This window comes from Melozone crissalis, unplaced genomic scaffold (genome assembly GCF_028551555.1).
Source record: "Melozone crissalis strain CALT ecotype California unplaced genomic scaffold, PUWL_Pcris_2 ptg000034l_1, whole genome shotgun sequence".
NCBI lineage: Eukaryota > Metazoa > Chordata > Aves > Passeriformes > Passerellidae > Melozone > Melozone crissalis.
In genome coordinates, this window is record NW_026535812.1 from 5,168,384 (window position 1) to 5,189,837 (window position 21,454).

Below are 21,454 nucleotides of genomic sequence, written 5' to 3' on the forward strand. Positions count from 1 at the left end.
GGATGATCCTTCCTGTGTTGCATTCTCATTTAATGAGAAGATCCCACTGGGAATATTGTATCCAGCTCCAGAGTCCTCAACAGAAGAGATGTGGACCTGTTCAAGTAAGTGCAGAGGAGACTGTGGAGATGCTCCAAGGGCTGGAGCTTCTCTGCCCTGGGCTGGGAGAGCAGGGGAGAAGGGAGAGGCTCCAGGAAAGACCTTCCAGTGTCTAAAGGGGGATTACAAAAAGGAGGGAGGGGCTTTTTTTACACAGTACAGTGAGGAGTGGTTTTAGGATAAAAGAAGAGAGATTTGGATGGGATAATATTGGGAAGAAGTTCTTCCTTCTTCCAAGGGTGCCCAGAGCAGCTGTGGCTGCCTCTGGATCCCTGGCAGTGCCCAAGGCCAGGCTGGACAGGGCTTGGAGCAGCCTGAGACTGTGGAGGGTGTCCCTGCCCATGGTGGGGGTGGAGTGAGCTGAGCTTTATGGTCCCTTCCACAAACAGCTTTCCCAGATATCAGCAGTGAAATTCCTGGTGCAGAAGTGGGGTGCTGCAGGCAACCCAAGTCCTGTAGAAGTTTCCATGTGTGAAGAAGCCAGTGTGGTCTGTTGTGACACAAATGGAATAAAGCTGTCCCAGGAGAAACGGTCTCTAATTTCTGTGTGGTGCTGCTGAATACACTGGAAATGAGCTGTGTCCACCAGAGCCATCTCTGGAGTGGGTTTGTTTTTGCCATGCTCAAGTGCTTTTGGTATTTTCAGCATTTGATCTCTTGAAGCCTTTGCTCTCTCTCTGCTGGATTTGTGTCCAGTGTGGGTTTGAGAAAGGAAGCACCTTGAGCTTGTGTCGTGCAGGGGTTTCAGCAAACTGGGGAACCTTTCCCAGGGGCTGTGGCTTTCTGGTCAGCAGCTGTACTGGTGTCCCTTGGGATTTCCCCCTGTGGCATTTTGTGGCAGGTTGGCTCTCCTGTTAGAAGAATCAAGGTTTGGCCTCAGGACTGCTGTGCCAAGCTGAAGTTCCCAGTATCCTCTGGTTACTGTGGTTGGAGCAGCCTTGGGCAGCCACTAGAGAGAAACAAAGAGCTCTATTCTGAGTGCCTATGAAAAAGAGAGCTCTTCTGAGGGAGATGTTTCATTTTCCCCTTTGTCTTCTCCCTTGTTACTCCTTTTCCCTTAGCTGACGTTTGACAGCTCTTCCAGTGTGATGAGGGAGTACCTTCCCTTAACCTTGGATTCTTTCTGGTTCTGTCACCCTCATAAACACTTCATGTTACCTCTGCTTTTTCCACTTCATGTTACCTCTTCTTTTTCCACTTACCTCTAATCTGGATGAGAAAGCCATGGCCTTGTGTAACCATTGCCCAATAATATTTCTGGAGGTTAAAAGAAAAGCTTAAAAAGCACTTTCATTCTGTGTTGGCATTACTGGTGACCCTTCAGCACTTTGCCAGCAGTCTGAGGTTTTTAGAGCTCTGTTGCATGGTGAATCTCCAGGTTAAAGAGCTGGGAATGCTCTTATTAACACAAAAAATGCACCAAGTTGTACAGGTGCCTCACGTAGGGCAGCCTTTAGTCAAATAACTTTTGCTCTGGAATGTGTGGTCCCTCCCTGCCTGTAAATGTCAGCTTTAATTAAGAGAGAATCTCAACAATGAGATGCAAACCTTTTTTTTTTTTTTTTTTTAATTTTCATGTAAACTTTCCATACTTGCCCTTTTTCCTATTCTCCTTTGATCTTTAGAAAACCTCAGCTATAAAAATAAAGACTGAGAAGTGTCTGCTAGGTGGTGAAATATGAGTAAGCACAAACACCCCTACTCGACCCGCGGATTTGCATGCGCCGCCGGCTGCCTCGTCTGCCTTTAGTTGACTCAGGATTTTCAGCAGGCAGAAGAAAGATAATTTCCTTGTTCATTGCTGAACAGGCTGGTTCAAACACCTTGGAGCACGTGTTATCATGATGCATCTTTGCACAATGGTTCCTTGAAGGAAAACTCTGGCTGCGGGCTGGATAAAACAGAGCGTGGCCTGAATTTGGTGGGTAGGAGGCACCTCCCCAGCCCTGGGGCACAGGCTGGGAATGGATCCCTTGGATCCCTCTGGTTTCATTCCTCCTCCACCATGCTCCTCAGATCTCTGTATTCCTGCAAGGGCTGCCTCAGAGAAAGGTGAGATTGGTGTTTGTGTCCATCAGCGCATCCCTCTGCCTTGTTTCTGTGTGCTGCTCTCATCAGCTGCCTTCCAAAGTGAGTTTTCCTGCCAAATTCATCAGGGAAATCACTTCTGAAGCCCATCTGGTGCTGTCACCTGTGGTGTTTGAGGTCTTTCAGTGGGAATAAAGCAGAGAAGAGGTTCCTGGTTTGCTGGTGGTGAAATGCCACCACAGTTCAGCGGAGCCACATTTGTTTCATGGAGCAGAAGTGATGACTCGGGTGGGCGTTGGGTGCTCTGCAGGGTTCAGGGGACAAGGTGAAGATGAATCACTGCTCACAGGTGGCCCCAGTTTTCAGTGACCCAAACATCATTAACTTGCTATTACTAATAGCTAATAACTTACTGGTTTTTACCAGGACTCTTGCACATCTGGGCCAACTCAGATTTTCCCTGTTTATTTTTTTCAGCCATGATCCTCCTCAAAAGACTGAGATCCCTTTTTGATTTCAAAAATGACATTTTTGCAGTCTGGTCACTCATTTTTGGTGCAAGACTTTGCACATCTGCTTTATGGAGTCAATAATTGCTTCAAGTTGTAATGGACTTTGGCAGTGGGTTTGAAGAATATTTTCCTTTAGGAAAGCTTAGGAACCCTTTCAAATAACCCTCAATACACATTTGTCTTGTGTAACTCAGTTCACGATAAGCACATTTATTACAGTTTTGGCTATTCCTTCTTCTGTTTTAAAGATAATTTCCCCTCTGCTTTTTTTATTCCTTCCGCTCAACTATGATTTTTATCTTCTTTTTTTCCCCTAAATCTCTTTATCACTTGGCAATTAACAGTTGTTTGTGCTATGTTTTCCTTCTGTTTGTGTGACTCAGCAAAAATCTTAAGGAAATTAATGGGTTAGAAAAAGACAAATTGGAAAGAATTTAGCTGGGTATGTTCTGTGTGTCATCCAGTTGGATTTTGCCAGGTCAGGCTGAGGTTCTCCTACACCCTTGTTAGGAGTGGGAATATTATGTGTTTCCTCTGTAGCAGTAAAGGGAAGAGGCAAGGAGGGACCTGATCTGATTATGAACTTCATATAGTTTATAATCAGATTATACCATTGGTAGTTGGTTTAGTTACCGTGTCCCTTTGTAAATCTTAATGACAGATTGGTTTGGCTCACATATTTTTTATTTCTGGGGTTTTTTTCAGCTGTTCTCTCAATTGCATCGTTTGAAGAGTGAGTGTCTTGCCGAGGCAAGGAGGGACCCGACCTGTTTATAAACTTCATGGTAGTTAGTTTGGTTACTGTGTTCCTTTGTAAATCTTAAAGATAAATTGGTTTGGCTCAGATATTTTTTATTTCTGGGCCTTTTTTCTGCCCAGAATGCAGTTCTCAATGATGCAGTTCTCTTAACTGCATCATTTGAAGAGTGTGTGTCTTGCTGAGGCAAGGAGGGACCTGACCTGTTTATAAACTTCATGGTGTTGGTTTGGTTACTGTGTCCCTTTGTAAATCTTAATGACAAGTTGGTTTGGCTCAGATATTTTTTATTTCTGGGGTGTTTTTTTTTTGCTGTTCTCTTAACTGCATCATTTGAAGAGTGAGTGTCTTGCCTGTTTGTGGTTGTAAATCTGAGCTTGGTCAGAGTATTTTAGGTCAGCGTAGGTTCCTCTGTGCTCCCTATAAAGAAAACTAAATAAAAATAACTCAGTTTTCATGGGTGTGTGGTTTGGCATTGACCAAATCCTCTTTTCTGAGACCCCCTAAAGCTGGAAGGAGAGGTTCCAGCACATCCCATGGAAGTGGGTACCTGCTTTTCCAGAGGGCTGGCTCTGAGCATCCGCGGCTGTTTCCAATAACGGTAGGTGGAACAGATGATCCCTCTGCCTCTTCCTGGCCACTCTCACAGTTACTCTTCTCCGTGCTTTTGCATGAGTCCTCTCTTGGCAGGCAGAAGATCTAGGATTATGTTTGCCAAGTCTGCAAGAAAGCAATTCTTTGTCTGCCTCTGCTGGGTTTTTTTTGTTGCACGGTTTTCTCAGTTGAAATGATGAGATAAGTATTTTCAGTCTCTGAAGGTAGTCTCATTCTGTTCCAAAAAACTCCTTTTTGGAGCTGATTAAATAAATCTCGTGGATCCAAATGCTTCAAGTTGGAAAGCTAGACATCCCAAAAGACTTGTTTTGTTTTTCATGGAGAAGACAGTCTGAGATGTGCTGCTTTTGGGATTTTTTTTGCAGCAGTGAAATAATTTCAAGCTGCTGAGCTGCTGAACTAAGAGGCTGTTAGTGATGGGGCAGGAAGCTGTGGCTAGGTAGCACCATCTGAATAAAAACTTGTCAGAAAGCTGCTTTCTGCTAATCCCTGGGAGGAAGTGAGCTATAATCAGCACTAAGTGAGCTAATCACAGGAAATCTATTGCTCAACAGGAGCCTTTGAAAAAAAAGGAGGGGGGCAGGGAGAAAAGAAGAATACCCATGGAGATTTTTCATTTTGCTTTTGGACACCAAAATCTCTTTGATCTAAGAAAATCTAATATCTGATGAAGTAAGCAGCCCTCCAATCTCCACTTTAAAACTGCACATCTTTTCCAGAATAATGAAGCATCAAGTCTCCTCTCTTCCAGTGTGGTGATTTTCAGGTATTAGGAGGCAGTGGTGTGGGGAGGCGGTGTTTAGGCAAATTACCAAAACCACTGGAGGCCTGGGGGGGATGAGAATGAGTCTCTAGCCATTTTCAGCAAGGATTTTTATGAAATAAAGCAAGAGTGGGACATGACTACCTTAAATCTGCCTTGTCACGCCAGTCTTCCCTTGGAGCATCACACACTAGCTCTTGTGTTGTTCTGTGCTCTGTGCTCCTTTTCACATGGAGATTTCTTTCCTGGACACCTCCTTTGCTCTTTTCCTCTGCTCTGGTTGTGGCTGTCCCTGATGCAGTGACAAGTGTGGCCAGTGGCCCCGTGAGGCCTCCAAGGCAGTGGTGAAGGCTCTGCCTGGAGATCTGCAGTGGAACGCTGGTGTCCTCTGCAGGGACTGCACCCACCAGGAGCCCTTCCTTCATTTCTGGCCTGTTCTCTTTTCTTCGGTTCCTTCTCTCAGGCCACAGAGAGTTTTGCTGTGTTGCCTTCAAGCTGTGTGCGTGGCCCAAGCGTTTCAGGTGTTGTCCCAAAAGTGTCCTGCAGCTGTAGTGGCACATTAAAAGCAAAGTGGTTGTTTCTTAATGATGCCTTACTAGCCTCAAATTTGTTACTCTTACTTTTTGCCAAATGGACTTAAATGTGATGTTTGTGCTGCTCCTCCTGTGTTGTGCTGCTGATAGTGAATGAGCTGAGTAATATTTACCTGCAGTGAAGAGCTGAGTTCAGTTTGCAGCTCTCTGACGCTCCTGTGACAGATTTATTTGATGTATTTCACTGATTCAGCTCAGAGATCAGTGGCAGTGTAAAGCACAGTACTGTGTGCCAGCAGCAGGCATTTAGGGGCATGTTATCACGCAGCTCTAATGTGGATCTGTTTTGTTTTGGTTTCTTTTTCCGAGCAGTAGCCTGATGTAGTTGTGCCTTGCATCCCAGGCAGTGAAATACAGGTGCAGCCTAGACTGCTCAAATTCATTAATTTGAAAATCTTAAGAAGACAAATTCAGGTCATTGTGGTGTGAGAACTTTCTCCACCAGCTGTTTGGTTTGGCACATGGTGCCATCTTCCTACCCCTGCTCAGGGCTTTGTAAAGCTCATGTGAGTGCACTGTAATCCAGATTTAAAACTCAATCTGCTCAAATACAACTGCTCCAGGGAAAATGTGAGTGTGCACTAATAGCAGAATGATTGATTTCTATTTTGTTTTATTTCCTTTCATCCTTTTATTCAATTTTCCTTTTATTTCCTTTCCTTGTCTGCAAGCCAAGTTGGAGAAGAAAAATGTTTGTTTTTTTCCAGAGTCAGGGGGGCTGAAGGGCAGCCCAGAGCTTCAGCTGGGATGGGAGTGCGTGTCAGGCTCCATCCCCATCACGAGGGAGCTGGGCTGGCACCAGAGCTGTGCTTAGGAAGTCCTTCAGGAAGCAGCCAGCTTTATGCTCACACAAGGGGAACTGGGGGGGACAAACAACAAAAAAGGCCAAGTCAAAGCCAAAGCATTCATGACATGCTGCAGCAGTGTGTGTTTGTCAGCTTTGTGAGAGCGCTGCCCAAGCCTCACTTCAGCTTTTACTCACTGGCAGGGTTGTATTTCTCTGGGTGTTTTCCCACCAGGGACAGGAGTGGCTGTCTCTCTCCTATGACCTGTCCATGACCTTGGGTTTTGGGGCCCTTTCCATCCCCAAAAGAGGAAAGACAGCGAGCAGCAGGATGTAGATTGTAAAAATGAAACTTGGAGCATGTGAACGTGGTGGGCAGGTCCCTGCAGGAGCTGGGAGGGACCAGAGGTGGGTTCAGCCACACAAGGAGCTCCCTGTGCTTGTCTTGCCTCAGCCTCTCTGGGCAAAGGTGGGGAGGTTAATGGTGCTGAGTTAACTGTTGGACTCGATGATCTGATGGGAGAGAGGAGTTGCAGTTGTGAGGAACTTCTCCAACTTCTCCAAGTGTTGGTGGTGAGGGATTTAGGACACCCAGACCCTTCTGGACTCTCTCTGCTGCCTCTGCAGAAGAGCTCATTTGTTCTTTGGCTGTGTAGGATGGAGAGAGCACTTCATTTTCACTGCCCCAGTGCAGGGCAAGGAACTTTTGTCAAAAGGAAGAAGGAGTGTCCTGTACTGGGGATGAGGACTGAGAATCAGAGCCCTGTGGTCACCAGCACTGGCACCTGTGACTGTGTTTGTGGGTTAAGCAGCAGAACTGTGGGGAGAAAAGCTCTTAGCTTTTTTTGTCTGTCTTTTTGGGCTGCAGTTGTGTCCTGTGGTGGGACTGAACCTGTCTGAAGGCTGTAGTTAAGTGTTATTTGCAGCTTCTCAGCTTGTCTCTGTGGTTCAATCCATTGCTTTCTAGTTCTTGTACTAAATGTAGTGTGAGTAGTGGTTGTGGGGGAGCTGCTGATGTGCTTGAATACATTATTATTACTGGCATTTCCTTCACTGGCAAAGATGAAAGTGAATCCCTCTTCCTTGTATTACCTTTAGCATATTTTTGTAGGGCTGCTCAAATTCAGATTAACTATCTGGGTAAATAGTTTTTTAGCAAAGCTAAAAAACCAACCATTACTTGTGTTGTCTAATTGTGTCAGAGAAATATGAGCCTGACATCCCCTTTGCTGGGTTACAGATTCCTGGCAGCCACTGGAAAAAAATTCCCCATGTCTTTGCAATTCCCTGCAGATCAGCAGGGCAGGCAGTGGGTGATGGTGCAGAGTGATTCTGTCTGGCTGCTGCTCTGAACAGGCTCCTTCCCCTCTTTTGGAGAGAGCAGAAACAGAGCTTTGGAGGGTATTTACACTCTTCCTTTAATTTTTCTTTTTCCTTTTTTTAATCCCTGCTCCAGTCATTGGCTATAATGCCAAACCTCTGTAGCCATTTCCAAAAACTTCCTGACACTGTGGAAACTTTCCTTGCATTATAAAGGCAGGATAAGGATAAAGGAGAGGGGAACTGCTCTCCTCTTCAGCTGAGTGCAGAAGAAAGAGGGCTCTTTGGATTTGAACCTGGACAAAATGATTGATTTTTCACTTCCCATGAGGACTGAAGAATCAGAACTGTGCTTCATGATGTTCTTGGCCTGAGTGGATCTGTTGTCATTTATTTAAATGATGAATTGAAAGCTTTGAAATGGGCCTTTGTGCAAACTAGGTTTGAATTCAACACTTTATTTTATTAATGATCTTTGAAATGGCCACTCAGAAATTCTGCCATGTCTTGTTAAATAAATCACAGTTTAAATTGTTCCTTGCAGCTGAGGTTTTCCTAGACCACAGATTTAGTGAGCTGGGAGGGTTTTGGTGCTGGAGGCAGTCCTTGAGGTGGGAAGCTGATGCCTGAGCTCTCTGTGTCACTGCAGTTTGCTCCAGCAGCCCCACAGGTTGTTTTCCTGCTTTCCCTGAGCTCCTGGGCTGTACTTTGGGCAAGATCAAGGATCTCTGTGAGCACTTGGACAGTCAGCAGCTGATCAGAGCTGCAGCTCTCAGGGTTCTGCTCAGATGCTCTACACCAGTTCCTTGGAGCGCTGATTTCCTCCTGTAATAGATTTGGATTTCCATATCCTTCCTTCCAACCTGTTATTTCTCTTGAGCACACAAGATTCTAAGGAATAATTTGTTTTGGATCAAGACTGAGTATGTGATGAGCTGCTTGTCACTGAAAATGAAGATTTTTACTAGAGTGAGAATTTGATTTTAAAATTACAGCAGAAGTGCAGTTGGTTGATTTTTTTGGTGTGTTGCTTTTGGGTTTTTTTTCAATTTGTAGCCTGAATATCACATGACAGTGTTGTTAATTTAGTGACTGGCCTCTCTAAGGGAGTGTGTGGGGAATTGCTGTGGGTTTGGAGTGCCAAGTTTGTTCTTGTCCAGTTTCAGATGCAGGTGAGTTGTTTATCCTTACATCCTGCTCTTGCTCTTATCAGACACCTCAGAAACACTGCTCAGATGGAGGAAAAAATAGGGTTTGCTTTAGGAAAATACAAAAGGCTACTCATGATGTTGTTTTCTTTGCCCAGTGTACCATTTGGGCATACAAGTTATGTGATGCACTTATTTACCTGCTATGGTTTACTTGGCTAATTGCATTTGTTGCAAAGAAGACATTTTTTGTTTTACCTGTCCCCATTTGGATACCTAATAACCCTATATCCACCTCTTTTCTGTGTTTTGATTAACAGGAGGGACATAGATTATGGTTCTCTGTATTACCATCACTCCAAACTCAACTTGAATATATATCTATATATAAAAATATATGTATTAATATATATATGAATATATAAAAATACATATATGAATATATATTAATATATAGAAATACATATATACGTATACATGTATAGGAATATATACATATATGTTAATATATCAGTTTGATTTGGTGGATCTATTATATGTTAATAAAGCAAATACCTTAGTTGATTTATACATCTCAAATGGGTGGCATGTCCTTGCTGCAGTGTCTTGTAAGGAAAGCATTTGCAATGAAAATCCCTGTGGGTTGGCTGCTCAGGCCTGCTGTTGGATTGCAGGATACTTAATTTTTGTACCTCATATTATGGTGGAAAAAAGACAATGTTGTAGATAACTTGCAACTGAAATAGCAATCAGTAAGTGGATTTAGAAGAGTGGTGGTGTTACTGTTAGGTTGGATGTGACATACACACGTGATCAGGGTTTAAGAAGAAAAAAGTTTTTTATTCTGCACATTCTTTGGCTTATATACTCTTAACAAAGCATGATCTTAAGTCATTAACTACATCACAATAACTTATTATATTCATTGGTGCAAAGCAATTTGCATCAATATAATTGGCAAAAGTTTTACAGAAATTTAATAAGCACCTGTACACATCTGCTTAGGCATGTAGTCTAGCTTACAAAATTTTTCATGTATTTTTTCTAATCTGTTTCCATGCTGACAGCCTTGTCGTCTTCTTTGCTATGGGTACACTTAAAAATCATCAATTGTTATTTCTTCTATTAACCCAGCTTTGCTTGCAGGCCAGCTGTCAGGCCCCTCCATACTTGGGAGTCAGTGCCTGATTCACAGCTGTATCCCTTCAGGTGGCAGGTCTGTTTATAATTCATCAGCAGAGAAGGCTCCAAGGCAGGGCTGTGCAGGTGGGTGCTGCACAGCCTGGAGTGCTCTTCCTCCTGCCCTCCAAGCCATGGAGCAACCAGCACATGTCCAATTTCTGCTGCTGTGCCAGAACATTGTGCTGCTTGTGCCTCTGATGATATATTTCAGAAATTACATTCTTTCATGGTCATTTATGGGGATAATTAATGTTAATCTCCTTGAGCTTCACAACATAAACCAGAGTGCTGCTCCAGTCCAGGCTGCTGGCCTGAGTTGTGTGTCTCTGTTGGGGTTTGGCAGCATTCAGCCAGCCTGTGAAATGGCAGGGAATGACAGCCCACGTTGTTTTAGCTGTGCTGCCGGGCAGGATGCAGGTGTTGTGCTGTTTGGAGCACAGTAATTGACAGAGGATGGCACTGCCTTGCTGTGGCTCTCGTGAATGGCACTCATCATGTGAGTCATGCCTTGAGATGTGATGGGGAAGCTGGTGGGCACCAGGAACCCATTCATTTCCCAATGAAATTCCCATTTCCCTCTCCAACTGTTGTGAGAGGAGAAGGAAGTCAACACAAAGATGTGTTGGCTCCTGTCCCAAAGAGGTAGCTTGTCATTTGAGGGAACAGAGGAACTGAGGGTACATTTGTTACTGTTTGTTACCTGTCATTGAGAAGTATTTTCTGTACATCTTTCTTTGTGCTCTTTACTCTGTAGCAGACAGGCTGCCTGTTTCCTGGTGATCAGAACAAAAATCCCTGAAATACTCCAAGGAGGGAGGAAATGCTAGCAGAGATCTTTCTGAATGGGGAATGTGTCACGTAGATGTTTTATTGTGCTGTGGTTGCAGCTCCAGCAGCCGTTTGTTCGTGTTCTCACTCCTGTTTTTGTTGAGGATTCAGAGCATTGTGGTGATACTATGTGTTATTTTCTGCACGTGGAAAAAGTTTGGCACCAAGTGGGGAAGCAAAGCAAGCCTCATTCAGAACTGGGTCCTGTGGATCTCAGTGCTGAGCTCTTCAATGTAGGCTGTGTGATTTGGGTAGAGATGTTTTGAGTGCCACTTAATGTGGATAGTGTGTTGAATTATGGCTTACAAACATAATCTGTTCCTTTGTCTGATAAATGACAAGAAGGGAAGGCTTTCAAAGCTGTTTGGTACTAGAGCATGAAGCTTTTTGGACTAGAGCTACCCCAAAGGATGTTGTACTTAGTGTGAACAGAGAACCAGATTTGGAGTTGTTCATTTGGTCTGGATGACTTTTATCACTGGAAATGTTTGTGGCTCCATCCCACAAATGCTGCTGCTGCTGGCACCAATGAATGGGTGGCCCAGAAGTGGGAATGAGGAAGGGATTTGCTTCCTTTGGTGGAGGCGGCAGTGTCTGCGTTCCTCAGAGTTGAATTCACGCCTCCTTCCCCTGTGCCAGCAGAAGGAATGGTACATTCATGTACTCCATGCTCTTTTCCTGTGCTCAAATCACATTTTTTTTCTCTTCCAGGGCTTCCCCTAGCTATTGAGAGCCATGTCTGACAACGGAGAGCTGGAAGACAAGCCCCCTGCCCCTCCTGTCCGCATGAGCAGCGCTATCTTCAGTGCCGGGGGCAAAGACCAGTTACCAACCAACAACAGCTTTAAACCCCTGCCCTCTGTCCCAGAAGAGAGGAAACCCAGGCATAAAATCATCTCCATATTCTATAATGAAAAAGGTAAGATGCCACCTTTTCCCACCCCTATTTTTATTCTTTACTCTCCTTGTAAGTTTTGGTGGTGCTTTAGATGTCAGAGTCCAGCCTGACCAAGTGTAGGGGATTGGAAAAGCAGCCCCTGTTAGTAATGCGTTTCCAAACAGCCCTAATCAATGTTTGGCATTCCTGGGGATCATGTTACTTAGATGCAGATTTCTGATTCAAGCTGAGCACCCAGCTGGTTTGGAAGTTAATTCATGTTGCTGGTCATTTATGTGGCACCTTGAGGAGGAAAAAAAGTCAGTAAAGAAATAGTGGTGAAGGTGCAGTTGCATGAAAGAAAACTCAGAGAAATTGCATATTTTTGTCTGTGGAACTGCACTGTTAGGATTGATTACCAGTGGAGATAAACCTGGGTTGCTATAAAGAAGATTATTTCTGAGAAAAAAAATGCTATAATGAATAGTAGACTGTATTTTTGTGTGTTATTTGTCCTCTTTTCTGTATGGGAAGTGCATGTACAGCAGTGGAGCTCATTCTCCTGGCTCTCCAGAATGTGTGTTCATGTACAATAAAACAGTGCATAGATAGAAACACTTCTAACATCTGAGATGGTAAAACTGCGCAGAGACTTAAGCCTGACCTAAATCTGCTAAGCATTTTATTAATCTGCTGGTTAACATGACTTTTAATATGCACCTTGGAGAGGACCCTGCTGCTCTTGATGCCTTCTGTGCTCTTGGCTCCCTGTGCCTCTCTGCTGGTGTGCTGGGCAGGACTGGTTCAGTCATGCTGACACAGGTTTGGTTGTTTGAAGAGATTCTGCTCCTCTGGTTGATTATTCTCTTGGCTGAGTGTTTTCCCCAGGGCTGGTTTTCACTCTCTCTCAGCTGTGTGAGCAGCTCTGCAGCCTGCCTCTCCCTGGAGATCAAACCCAGAGAGACAGGTTTCCCTCTGTTCCCAAGACCTGGCTTTCTGCTCTCAGCAGTAGAAGGTGTGTTTCCTTTTTTGGAGGATGAAAGGATTTGGCCAGTGTAGCTTCTGGAGGGAGAATATTTATTTCATTTATTGTGAAATAGCCTGTCTGTAGCTGTAGCAGTGGTGGTCTTTCTACTGACATGGGTGAGCCCCAAAGTACAAAGTCTGTAAGGAGAACATGAGAAGCTACCACAGGTTGGTGGCAGCACCCCAAGAGAGATTCCAGCCCTTGGGGTGCTGAATTTGGGTGCTGAAGGTGGCAGGTTTGGTGCTGTCAGGTCAGTGCAGTGCTCTGTGTCTGCAGCAGGTTCTGCCTTAGCCCTTCAGCCCTGCAGAAATGGGTGTTTGACCATGTTCTTGTTGGTCCCACAAGGAAATACTGCAAGGAAATCTCGTGAAAGGATCAAATCTGTCCATGATCAGGCAAGATTAGGAGTTTAGGAGCTGGAATGGCACTTGTCTTTAGGCTGTTGCATTGGTGGCTCATCAGAGCATTTGAGCCCTTTTACAGACAGGGATGAAGTAGAAGATAATGAAGTAGAACATAAATCCCACATTAAGGAAGGTTTTCCATGCTCTGAATTAGTAACAAATGAATTATGAATGCAAGTGAGAGCTTTGTGACATTCCATAGCACCTTTTTTCTCCTTGGACATTTTCTCTTTTCATTTTGATGGTGGGTTTGTTCATGGCTGGAATGGGGAAGTGATTGAAGAATTATCTAAAGTTGTATTGGCTCATCTAAAGTTGCTTTGGAGTCCTTTGATGATTATTCAGACCACTCTAGATATTGACAAATACCAAGTTTAGGCAAATTAATCTGCATATTTATTTAGCATCTACCTTCTGATACTTTGTGTTGCAAACTGAAAGTAGGAGAAAAGATTTCTGCAAAGAAAACTACATTTTAGAGGAAATGAGTGTCAGTTTGTGTTTTCTAGATGTTAAAAAGTAATTCGGCTAATGTCCTCCTGAAAGAAAAGCAGGCTTTCCTGCATGGCAAGATATTAGGAAAAATGAAAATTGAATTACCCAAATTAGAGAAACTATCTGGAAGTTGTATCTTTTTAATTTGGAAGAAACTTGTCTATTGCATGACCTGCAGCAAGGCTAAGATAAATATCCAAAGAAGGGATTTTGGCCCTCAAGTCTGCAAAACTGGCTGTTGAGTGTGAGCAGAACAGAAGTGGGCACAGTGTCTTTCTGGCAGTCACACAATGGTCAGATGTTAGTTGTTTTGTCCATTAGCATGGCTGGGACACACCCTCCCCAGAAAGGCCCATTTAAATCCTTCTTTTCTTTAAATTCAGCTGCTGGGAAGCTTTGCAGAAATATTAACTTCATGCTCAGATTTAAAAAATACATTGGGACTGGATGCAAAATAATCTGTCAACCTGGGGTAGAAATTTTGTCATAGGAAAAATGCCTCCAGGCACTGTCAAAGTTTAACAAATCACTACAGAAATGTTCAGTTTTCCTTTTCAGAAAATGAAAAAATCCTTGCCATTATCCAGGAATGTTGTTTGGCTTTGTCTGCACATCTCTGTCCATATGGTTTTGCAAGGTCCCTCCTGGCCAGCCTCATCTGCTCCTGGATCCTCTCTTGGGAGGTTCTTGTGCTTTGGGGGACTTGCAGATGAAGAGATTTAGCAATTACACAGTTTCTGTCCCAAGTCTGAGCTAGTTCTGTGCTGAAATAATCCTAAGGGTTTGAAGGGATTATTTAATCACCAGTCATGGAAGATTTTTTTTCCCCCCTGGTTCCATTGTTTAGGATAAATGAAGTGATAGTCATCTTCTTACTAGAGCACTTTATTGCCCTGAATTTTCTTGGCCTGACTTCTGAAGTGAAAGGAACCTCTGTGTGGTTTTGGAAAGCTTTAAAATAGTCCCCTGAAACCAGAAATGTTTGTCTTTGAGCAGAAAGTACTGAAGAAGGTGCTGAGGGCATCACCCAGATCCTGCACATCACATGTTTGGGGGCACATTTCGGTGTGGTTTCAGCTGTTGAGCTCAGCAGCTCCAGGTGCACATCTGGAATCAGCTGCCTGCTGCCTCCAGCTGTTGGGAAACAGCTGTGCTTCTTGAATTGTGCATGGAATTTGGTTGGTGGGAAGCAAGGGCAGCCTGAGGATGGCTTTGCTCTGGGAAGTACCAAGGCTGACACCTTGCTGAGTGCCTGTGGCTTCACTGGGGGAAGAGTCTGCTTGTATTTGAGGCATCTTCTTAATCAGACAGAGCCTTTCTTCAGCTCACCAAATCCTTCCAAAGGACTTGTGTTTCTGCAGGGCCAAGGACCAAATTTGAAGCCTTTGGCTTCACTTGGGGAAGAGTCTGCTTGTATTTGAGGCACCTTTTTAATCAGACAGAGCCTTTCTCCAGCCTTCTCCAGAAGGATTCTCACCAAATCCTTCCAAAGGACCTCTGTGTCTCTACAGAGCCAAGGGCCAAATTCTGGGTCCCATGACCAGTAACAAAATGGTCAAACACCCATTTCTGCAGGATTGAAGGAGTAAGACAGAACTTCTGCACTGCACAGCACCCAGACCTGCCACATTCAGCACCCTCAGTGGGCTGGAGTCTCTTTTGGGGTGCAGCCACCAACCTGTGGTAGCTTCTCATGTTCTCCTTACAGACTTTGCTCTTTGGGGCTCACCCTGTGCAGTTGGGAAGGAGCATTGCCCTGCACTGGAGGGATTCCTGTTTCAGTCCAGGGCTGGGAGGCAGCGTGGCCTCACCATGGCCTTGTTCTCAGAGCTGAGGATGTCCTGCCAGCACATGACTCACCGGGCTTGCCTCTGGCTGGGGCTGTTTGTTTGAAGTGCTGCTCTGCTGTTCCTGTGGGCAGAGCAATGGCTTTCAGTCTCCTTGCCTTGCCTACTCATGGGATCTGTGTATTTTTGGAAGGAGTGGGTTTATTTACCCAGCACATGCTGAAGGGTTTGAGCACCAGCTCCTGTTCCCTACATGTCAAGTGCTCCCAAACAGGAGCCTTCCTGAGAAATACAGCTTTATATATATATTTATATTATTCTCCTTTGCTTCCACATAAAAACCTGCAAGAAACAGATCAGAAATGGTGCTTCCCTTGCTTCTCACAGCAGTGAGTTTCTCCTGTGCTGTTAATGAAACATCTGACAGCCTGTTTGCTTTTTGGCTCTGCCCTGTGCAGCCATATTAAAGATATCCTGTTTATAACAGCCGTGTCTTTCCACGGCATTGTTCAGCTCCAGCAGCCCACATGGCTTTTCATTCTGAGTATTGTCCTCACTCCCCGTGCTTCCCTTCCCAGCAGGAGGGGATTTCACATGGATTCCTGCCTCTGAGCAGCACCAGCTTTGCTTGCTGTCTAGTAACCAAGAGAGTGCAGCTTTACTTGCTTTTTTTATACTCAAACAACAGGACTTTTAAGGTGAATTTTGAAACAAAGCAGAAAAATTAAATTAAAATAACTCCCCTCCCTCCCCCTGAGCCACACCCTGAAAACTCCCAAAACAAACAAACAAAAATCCAAAGCCTGAGGTATTAGAAAATATCTTATAAATTCAATTGACTCCAGGTTGCATTGTGCATGTGGTCCTTCTAATTATTTGTTCCTGCTTCTGGTACTTATTATGCTTCCCCCACCTTTAATTTAAATTAGGTAATTGCTCTGAGGCTATAAACTCTTATCTTCATCACAGGAAGTCTTAGTTTGCATTAATTACCTTGAATTGAAGCAGTGAGGCAACTGAGTTTTAAGTGTCTTTAGGGTGAACTTGAGGTTGAACTGAAGTTGTCTTTTCTGCTGTTCTTAATCTATATTAAAATGTCCTTTTTTGCATTGTAAACATTTAATATGTTTGGATTTCATGTGCTCAACTGAGCACTCAGGTGCTCTTAATCTCTTATTTTCTTACTGCCAGAGTATACATTATTTGAATGGAACAAGGAATTACAGAATCCTAGCACAGTTTGGGTTGGAAGGGAATGAAAACTCATCCAGTTCCACCCCTGCCATGGGCAGGGACACCTTCCACCATCTCAGGTGGCACCAAGCCCTGTCCAGTTTGGCCTTGGACACTTCCAGGGATCCAGGGGCAGCCACAGCTTCTCTGGGCACCTGTGCCAGGGCCTCCTCATCCTCACAGGGAAGAGTTTCTTTCTAACATTGAGATCTTTGAATGTCTTTTTCAGGAAGCAAGAAGAAGGAAAAGGAAAGGCCAGAAATCTCCCCACCATCAGATTTTGAGCACACCATCCATGTTGGCTTCGATGCTGTCACTGGAGAGTTCACTGTGAGTATTCCTGCCTTGGAGCAGCTCAGGGAACACCATGGGTCAGTGCTGCAGTGAAGCCAAGGCAGAGCTTTAGAATAAAGTGCAATTTAGTCCTTGTTTCTACCAAGGAACTGTTTTTCCTTTGTGCTTGCGCAGCACACTGTGACCTGTTAGTGCTTCTGCAATGCCAGTGGCACCTGGGAGAGCCCTCCCTGACAAACCCTCTTCAGTTTGCTTTATTTACTGGGTAACACTGGATCTGTTGAGTGTTTCTGTGTCCCCACTCCTCACATCTGGCCCAGCATACCTGGAGGAGTTGTGTCCTGTGATCTCTATTTCCACCTCTGCCTCCCCATCCTACTCGCTCGTGGGCTTAAGGCTGTGCATGTTATGCTTTTATGGAGGGAAGAAATTTGTTTTGCTTTCAAAAAACCTTTAAAATACAAAAAGTATGCTTTAAATCCCCCGTTTTTTTCCAGGGAATGCCAGAACAATGGGCTAGGCTGCTGCAGACCTCAAATATCACCAAGCTAGAACAGAAGAAAAACCCCCAGGCGGTACTAGATGTGCTGAAATTCTATGACTCCAAAGACACAGCAAAACAGAAATATCTGAGTTTTTCTGCTCCAGGTGAGAGCCTAGTGTGCAAGACACTAGAGTCAGGAATTTGGAGCACTGTCTTCCTCTATGTCAGAGTGATAAATCAGGTTCAAGTGCTAAAATCAAGGTGCATTTCAATGAGGCACAGATATACAAAGATGGATTTAAAACTGACTGGAAACTGGCGTTGTCCAGTTAATTTCCTGTTTTAAGTGGAGAGTGGAAGAAAGGGAACTGCATCATTCAGAAGAGCAGCCAAAATGGGCTTGAATGGGCTGTGTTTATCAAGCTGGGGCTCTGGGACTGGGATGAACTGGTTTTGTGCTGGAGGCCTTGCTCCTCACAGCTGGCTCTGAACTTGATGTCACCAGCTGGTGACATCAGCAGTGCAGAATAATTTGTGACTCCTAGATGGAGGGCCGAGAGGAGGACTGTCCCACAAACAGGTGCAGTTTTGGAACCTTTCTTCCAAATTCTTTCCAAAAGTAGCTTAGTAATAAGGCTTTGTAATATTCTTATCCTGTACTTGACAAAGTCCACTTTTTATTACTTCTTTTCTGATGATGTTATGTATTCTGCTATTTGTTCTGTTTAGAAAAAGATGGTTTCCCTTCAGGAGCACCAACGGTGAGTGTGTTTACTATTATTTGGATATTCTGTGGTGCATACAAGTTCAGGTTTTCTGTACTTGTTATATCCTGAATCTTGAAGTATTAAACTGTATAAAGATTATAAGTATAAAAGTTAAGAATGTTTTTGTGGACTAGAAACATAAATTTGGGTGGTCAATCACATATTTTACTGCAGCAACAGTGTTTGAGTCTGATAATAAAATGTAATTACAGAAGGATAGACTGAGTGGTTTAAGTTATTTTCTTTTGACATTGGTAAGAATTATTTTCTTTTAATGTGAAGAAAAAAATGTAAAATCCTTAATACTGTGGGAGAGAATTCATTTATCTTTTTTTAAACTTTGGTAAAAATGTAGACCAATGCCAAAGGTTCAGAACCATCAACAGCTGTGGCAGATGATGATGAGGATGATGAAGAGGCTCCTCCTCCTGTGATTGCTCCACGGCCAGATCACACAAAATCGGTGAGCAGCTGTAAAACTGACAGACCTGCGTTTCTCAGCATTGCAGAACTTCTGCTTTTTAGGGAAGTGTTTTATTTGGGCAATAAGCTGCTGTAGGTTTTTAGGGAAAAGTTCTGTTTTTTGAATTTGCTAAGAAAATACCTAATGTCTGAATATCAGTTGGATAAGAAGTGCTGTAAGTTAATAGAATCATAGGATCATTTAGCTTGGAAAAAACCTCTCAGATCATTGAAATTTGCCAATTTGTTTGTCAGCTTGTCTTGAAGACATCCAGTTATGCTTATCCTTCAACTCAAGGTGTGAGGAGGAGGAGGATTCTTATTCCTAAATAAAACCTGTAGGCCATTTGTGTAACTTTGTGCAGCACACTGATACAGGTGTAATGTATTTGCTTTCCTTTATTTGATTGACTTCAGTGTGGTAGCCCCTCCAAGTGCACCACCTAAACCCCAACCAATGCAAATTTTAGATTTGAAAGCTTATTTCACTCACAAAGCCATCAGCACTACAGGAACAGTGAAATGCTAGAGAAGATGTTAATTAAGTTTTAGGGCAGCCCTCATCTGCACACCTTGGTAATGGTGTCCCAGGTGTCCCATTTACTCCTTTTGGCTGTGGGAGCTGGTAATTTTGCCTCTCTGCTGCCCACTTTTTCCAGCAGTGCAAATGTGAATTATGTTTATTTGTCTAGGGATGTTGCTTTATAATTTTCCACTCTTGGGATTTAGACATACAAAAGGTGAGAGATCCAGAGCTGGATATTTCTGGAGTAGCTGTGTATATCTGTGAACAGCTCAGGAGGAAGTTAAATAAAGCCTCAAGGAATTAAATTCCTTTAAAAAAACCTTAAATTAGAGACAACTGGGAAGTATTTGAGAATCTCATCCTTCTTTTGATGGCAATCAAGCATCTGCAGATAAAAATCTGAGGAACCCACCGTGGAATCTCCTGGCATGCTCTCTGTTCAGGAGGTGCCTGGATCTCTTTGAGGGGTCAGTAATGTTGCCAGCATCTTGTTTTATGGAGCTTTAACGTGTCTCAGCTCTAATTTCTGCCTCCTACCTGTTATAAATTGTTGCTTGGGGATCTTTGCAGGGTTGTGGTGGGTTTCAGTGGTGGCAGAGCAGCTGCTGAGGTCTCTGGTGTCCCTTGCAGATTTACACCCGCTCTGTCATTGACCCCATCCCTGCCCCGGCCGGTGACACCTGCGCCGACAGCGCCTCCAAAGCAGGGGACAAACAGAAAAAGAAAACCAAGATGTCAGATGAAGACATCATGGAAAAACTACGTAGGTGCCTTCATTTCAGATAAGCAGGGGAGCAGTGGGAGAGTTTTGGCCTCTGCCTTGCTTTGTGTGCAGTGCTTGGGTAGCTTTGTGTGCAGCAGTGCTGGCTCGGGGGGGTTTGTAATGCTTGGAGCCCTGTGGGGTGGAAAACAGGGATAGAAGTCACAACTGGACTTCAGTCAAACCATAGTAACAAAATAGTTTCTGCTGTTGCTTGTTCCATAATGATCTTGGTGATGATTTTTCACTGTGTTAATGCTCCCCTGCAGCTTTGGCTGTTGGTGCAGCAGATTTGCTACTTGAGCTGAGCCATTCTTGTATGTATCTTGGCCAGGCCGGCCCTGCTGTTGAGGGGCAGTGAGATTGGACTGAATTTTGATTGTTTTTTTCTTTCAGGCACTATTGTAAGCATAGGAGATCCCAAGAAAAAATACACCAGATATGAAAAAATCGGGCAGGGGTAAGTATTGACCCCAACTTTTATCCCCAGTGAGCCAGTGTTAGCAGCAGGATGCTGTTCTCTGCCTCACAACACTGCCTGGGCAGGCAGAGATGTTGGCTGCATTCGGCAGTGATAAATCACAGAATCCCACCCTAGTTAGGGTGGGAAGAGACCTTAGAGCCCATCCCTTAAAGTTCCACCCCCTGCCATGGGCAGGGACACCTTCCACTATCCCAGGTTGCTCCAAACCCTGTCCAGCCTGGCCTTGGACACTTCCAGGGACGAGGCAGCTGTGACCTCTCTGGGCAGCAAAAGTAAAGTAAATAAACAGTGAAGGCATCACTGGAAAAATGGTGGAAATTTTGAATTGAAAACTGAAACAATTCTGTGTTTTTGACTTGGCTGTTCACGTGTGTGTTTGTTACACAGGGAGATGCAACTTGCTGTAACATTTTTCTTTCTCTTCACAGGGCTTCAGGTACAGTTTTCACAGCTATTGATGTGGCAACAGGGCAGGAGGTAAGATTCCTGTGTTCATTTTTTGTTTAAATGTTCTTCTGTAGGTGGCCAGAATTATTTGAGTGATTTCTTTCCGTGGCTCCCATTGCTGCTATCACCTCTCAGATCTGTTTGTCACAGTCAGTTTTAACAATGTGCCTTGTTCTATAGTAATCAGATGGTGAAAGCTAAAAACAGAGATTTGTCTTTCCAGTGAAAAGCAGAGAGAGTCAGGTGTTCCAGAAGTGAGTTTGTAAAATGGTTTATCCTTCAAGAATTGCATGCATTGTTGTGTTATGTTTTCAGAAATAAAATTTTGTTTAGTCTTTGCACACTTGGCTGTGGCTGTCCCTAGGGAAGCAGCTTGTCTCATGTGATGCCCTCAGAATGTCTTCTCCATATCCTGCTCTTTGCTTTCATCCTTTGGTTTCTCCAGTGGAATTGGTGGCATCAGCAATACTCTGCATGTTTGTCACCCAGTGGCCATACCTTGGGAGACAGAGGGCTTTTGGGACTCAGAATTTAGGAATTATTTGGCTTTGTTTAACTTCAGATTTCCTTCATTTTCTTTCAGTGTTTTTATTTAAATTCTTTCCTAAATTTTCCTTTAAATATCCCCAAGTAGGCATTCTTTAGGTCACTGATAAGTAAATGTCCTTTCTGCAGTAACCACATTCAGCAGCCCTGCAGTGGAGCACTACATCTTGATGCAACGTGAGCCTTGCCATCACCTCAGTGGCTCTTAGTTTGCTCTCTCCACACTGCAGAA

General features: G+C 44.0%; 1 protein-coding gene across 1 annotated transcript in view; it reads left to right on the forward strand.

Moving 5' to 3' along the window:
- PAK2 (p21 (RAC1) activated kinase 2) overlaps window positions 1-21,454 on the forward strand; it is a 39,552-nt gene that overhangs the window by 10,086 nt on the left and 8,012 nt on the right. The window contains exons 2-9 of the mRNA XM_054282448.1: window positions 11,341-11,548; window positions 16,682-16,782; window positions 17,244-17,394; window positions 17,960-17,991; window positions 18,353-18,460; window positions 19,616-19,748; window positions 20,142-20,205; window positions 20,658-20,706. Of these exons, the coding sequence (XP_054138423.1) occupies window positions 11,365-11,548; window positions 16,682-16,782; window positions 17,244-17,394; window positions 17,960-17,991; window positions 18,353-18,460; window positions 19,616-19,748; window positions 20,142-20,205; window positions 20,658-20,706 (822 nt within the window). The 5' untranslated portion in view covers window positions 11,341-11,364. The remainder of the gene's footprint in view (window positions 1-11,340; window positions 11,549-16,681; window positions 16,783-17,243; window positions 17,395-17,959; window positions 17,992-18,352; window positions 18,461-19,615; window positions 19,749-20,141; window positions 20,206-20,657; window positions 20,707-21,454) is intronic.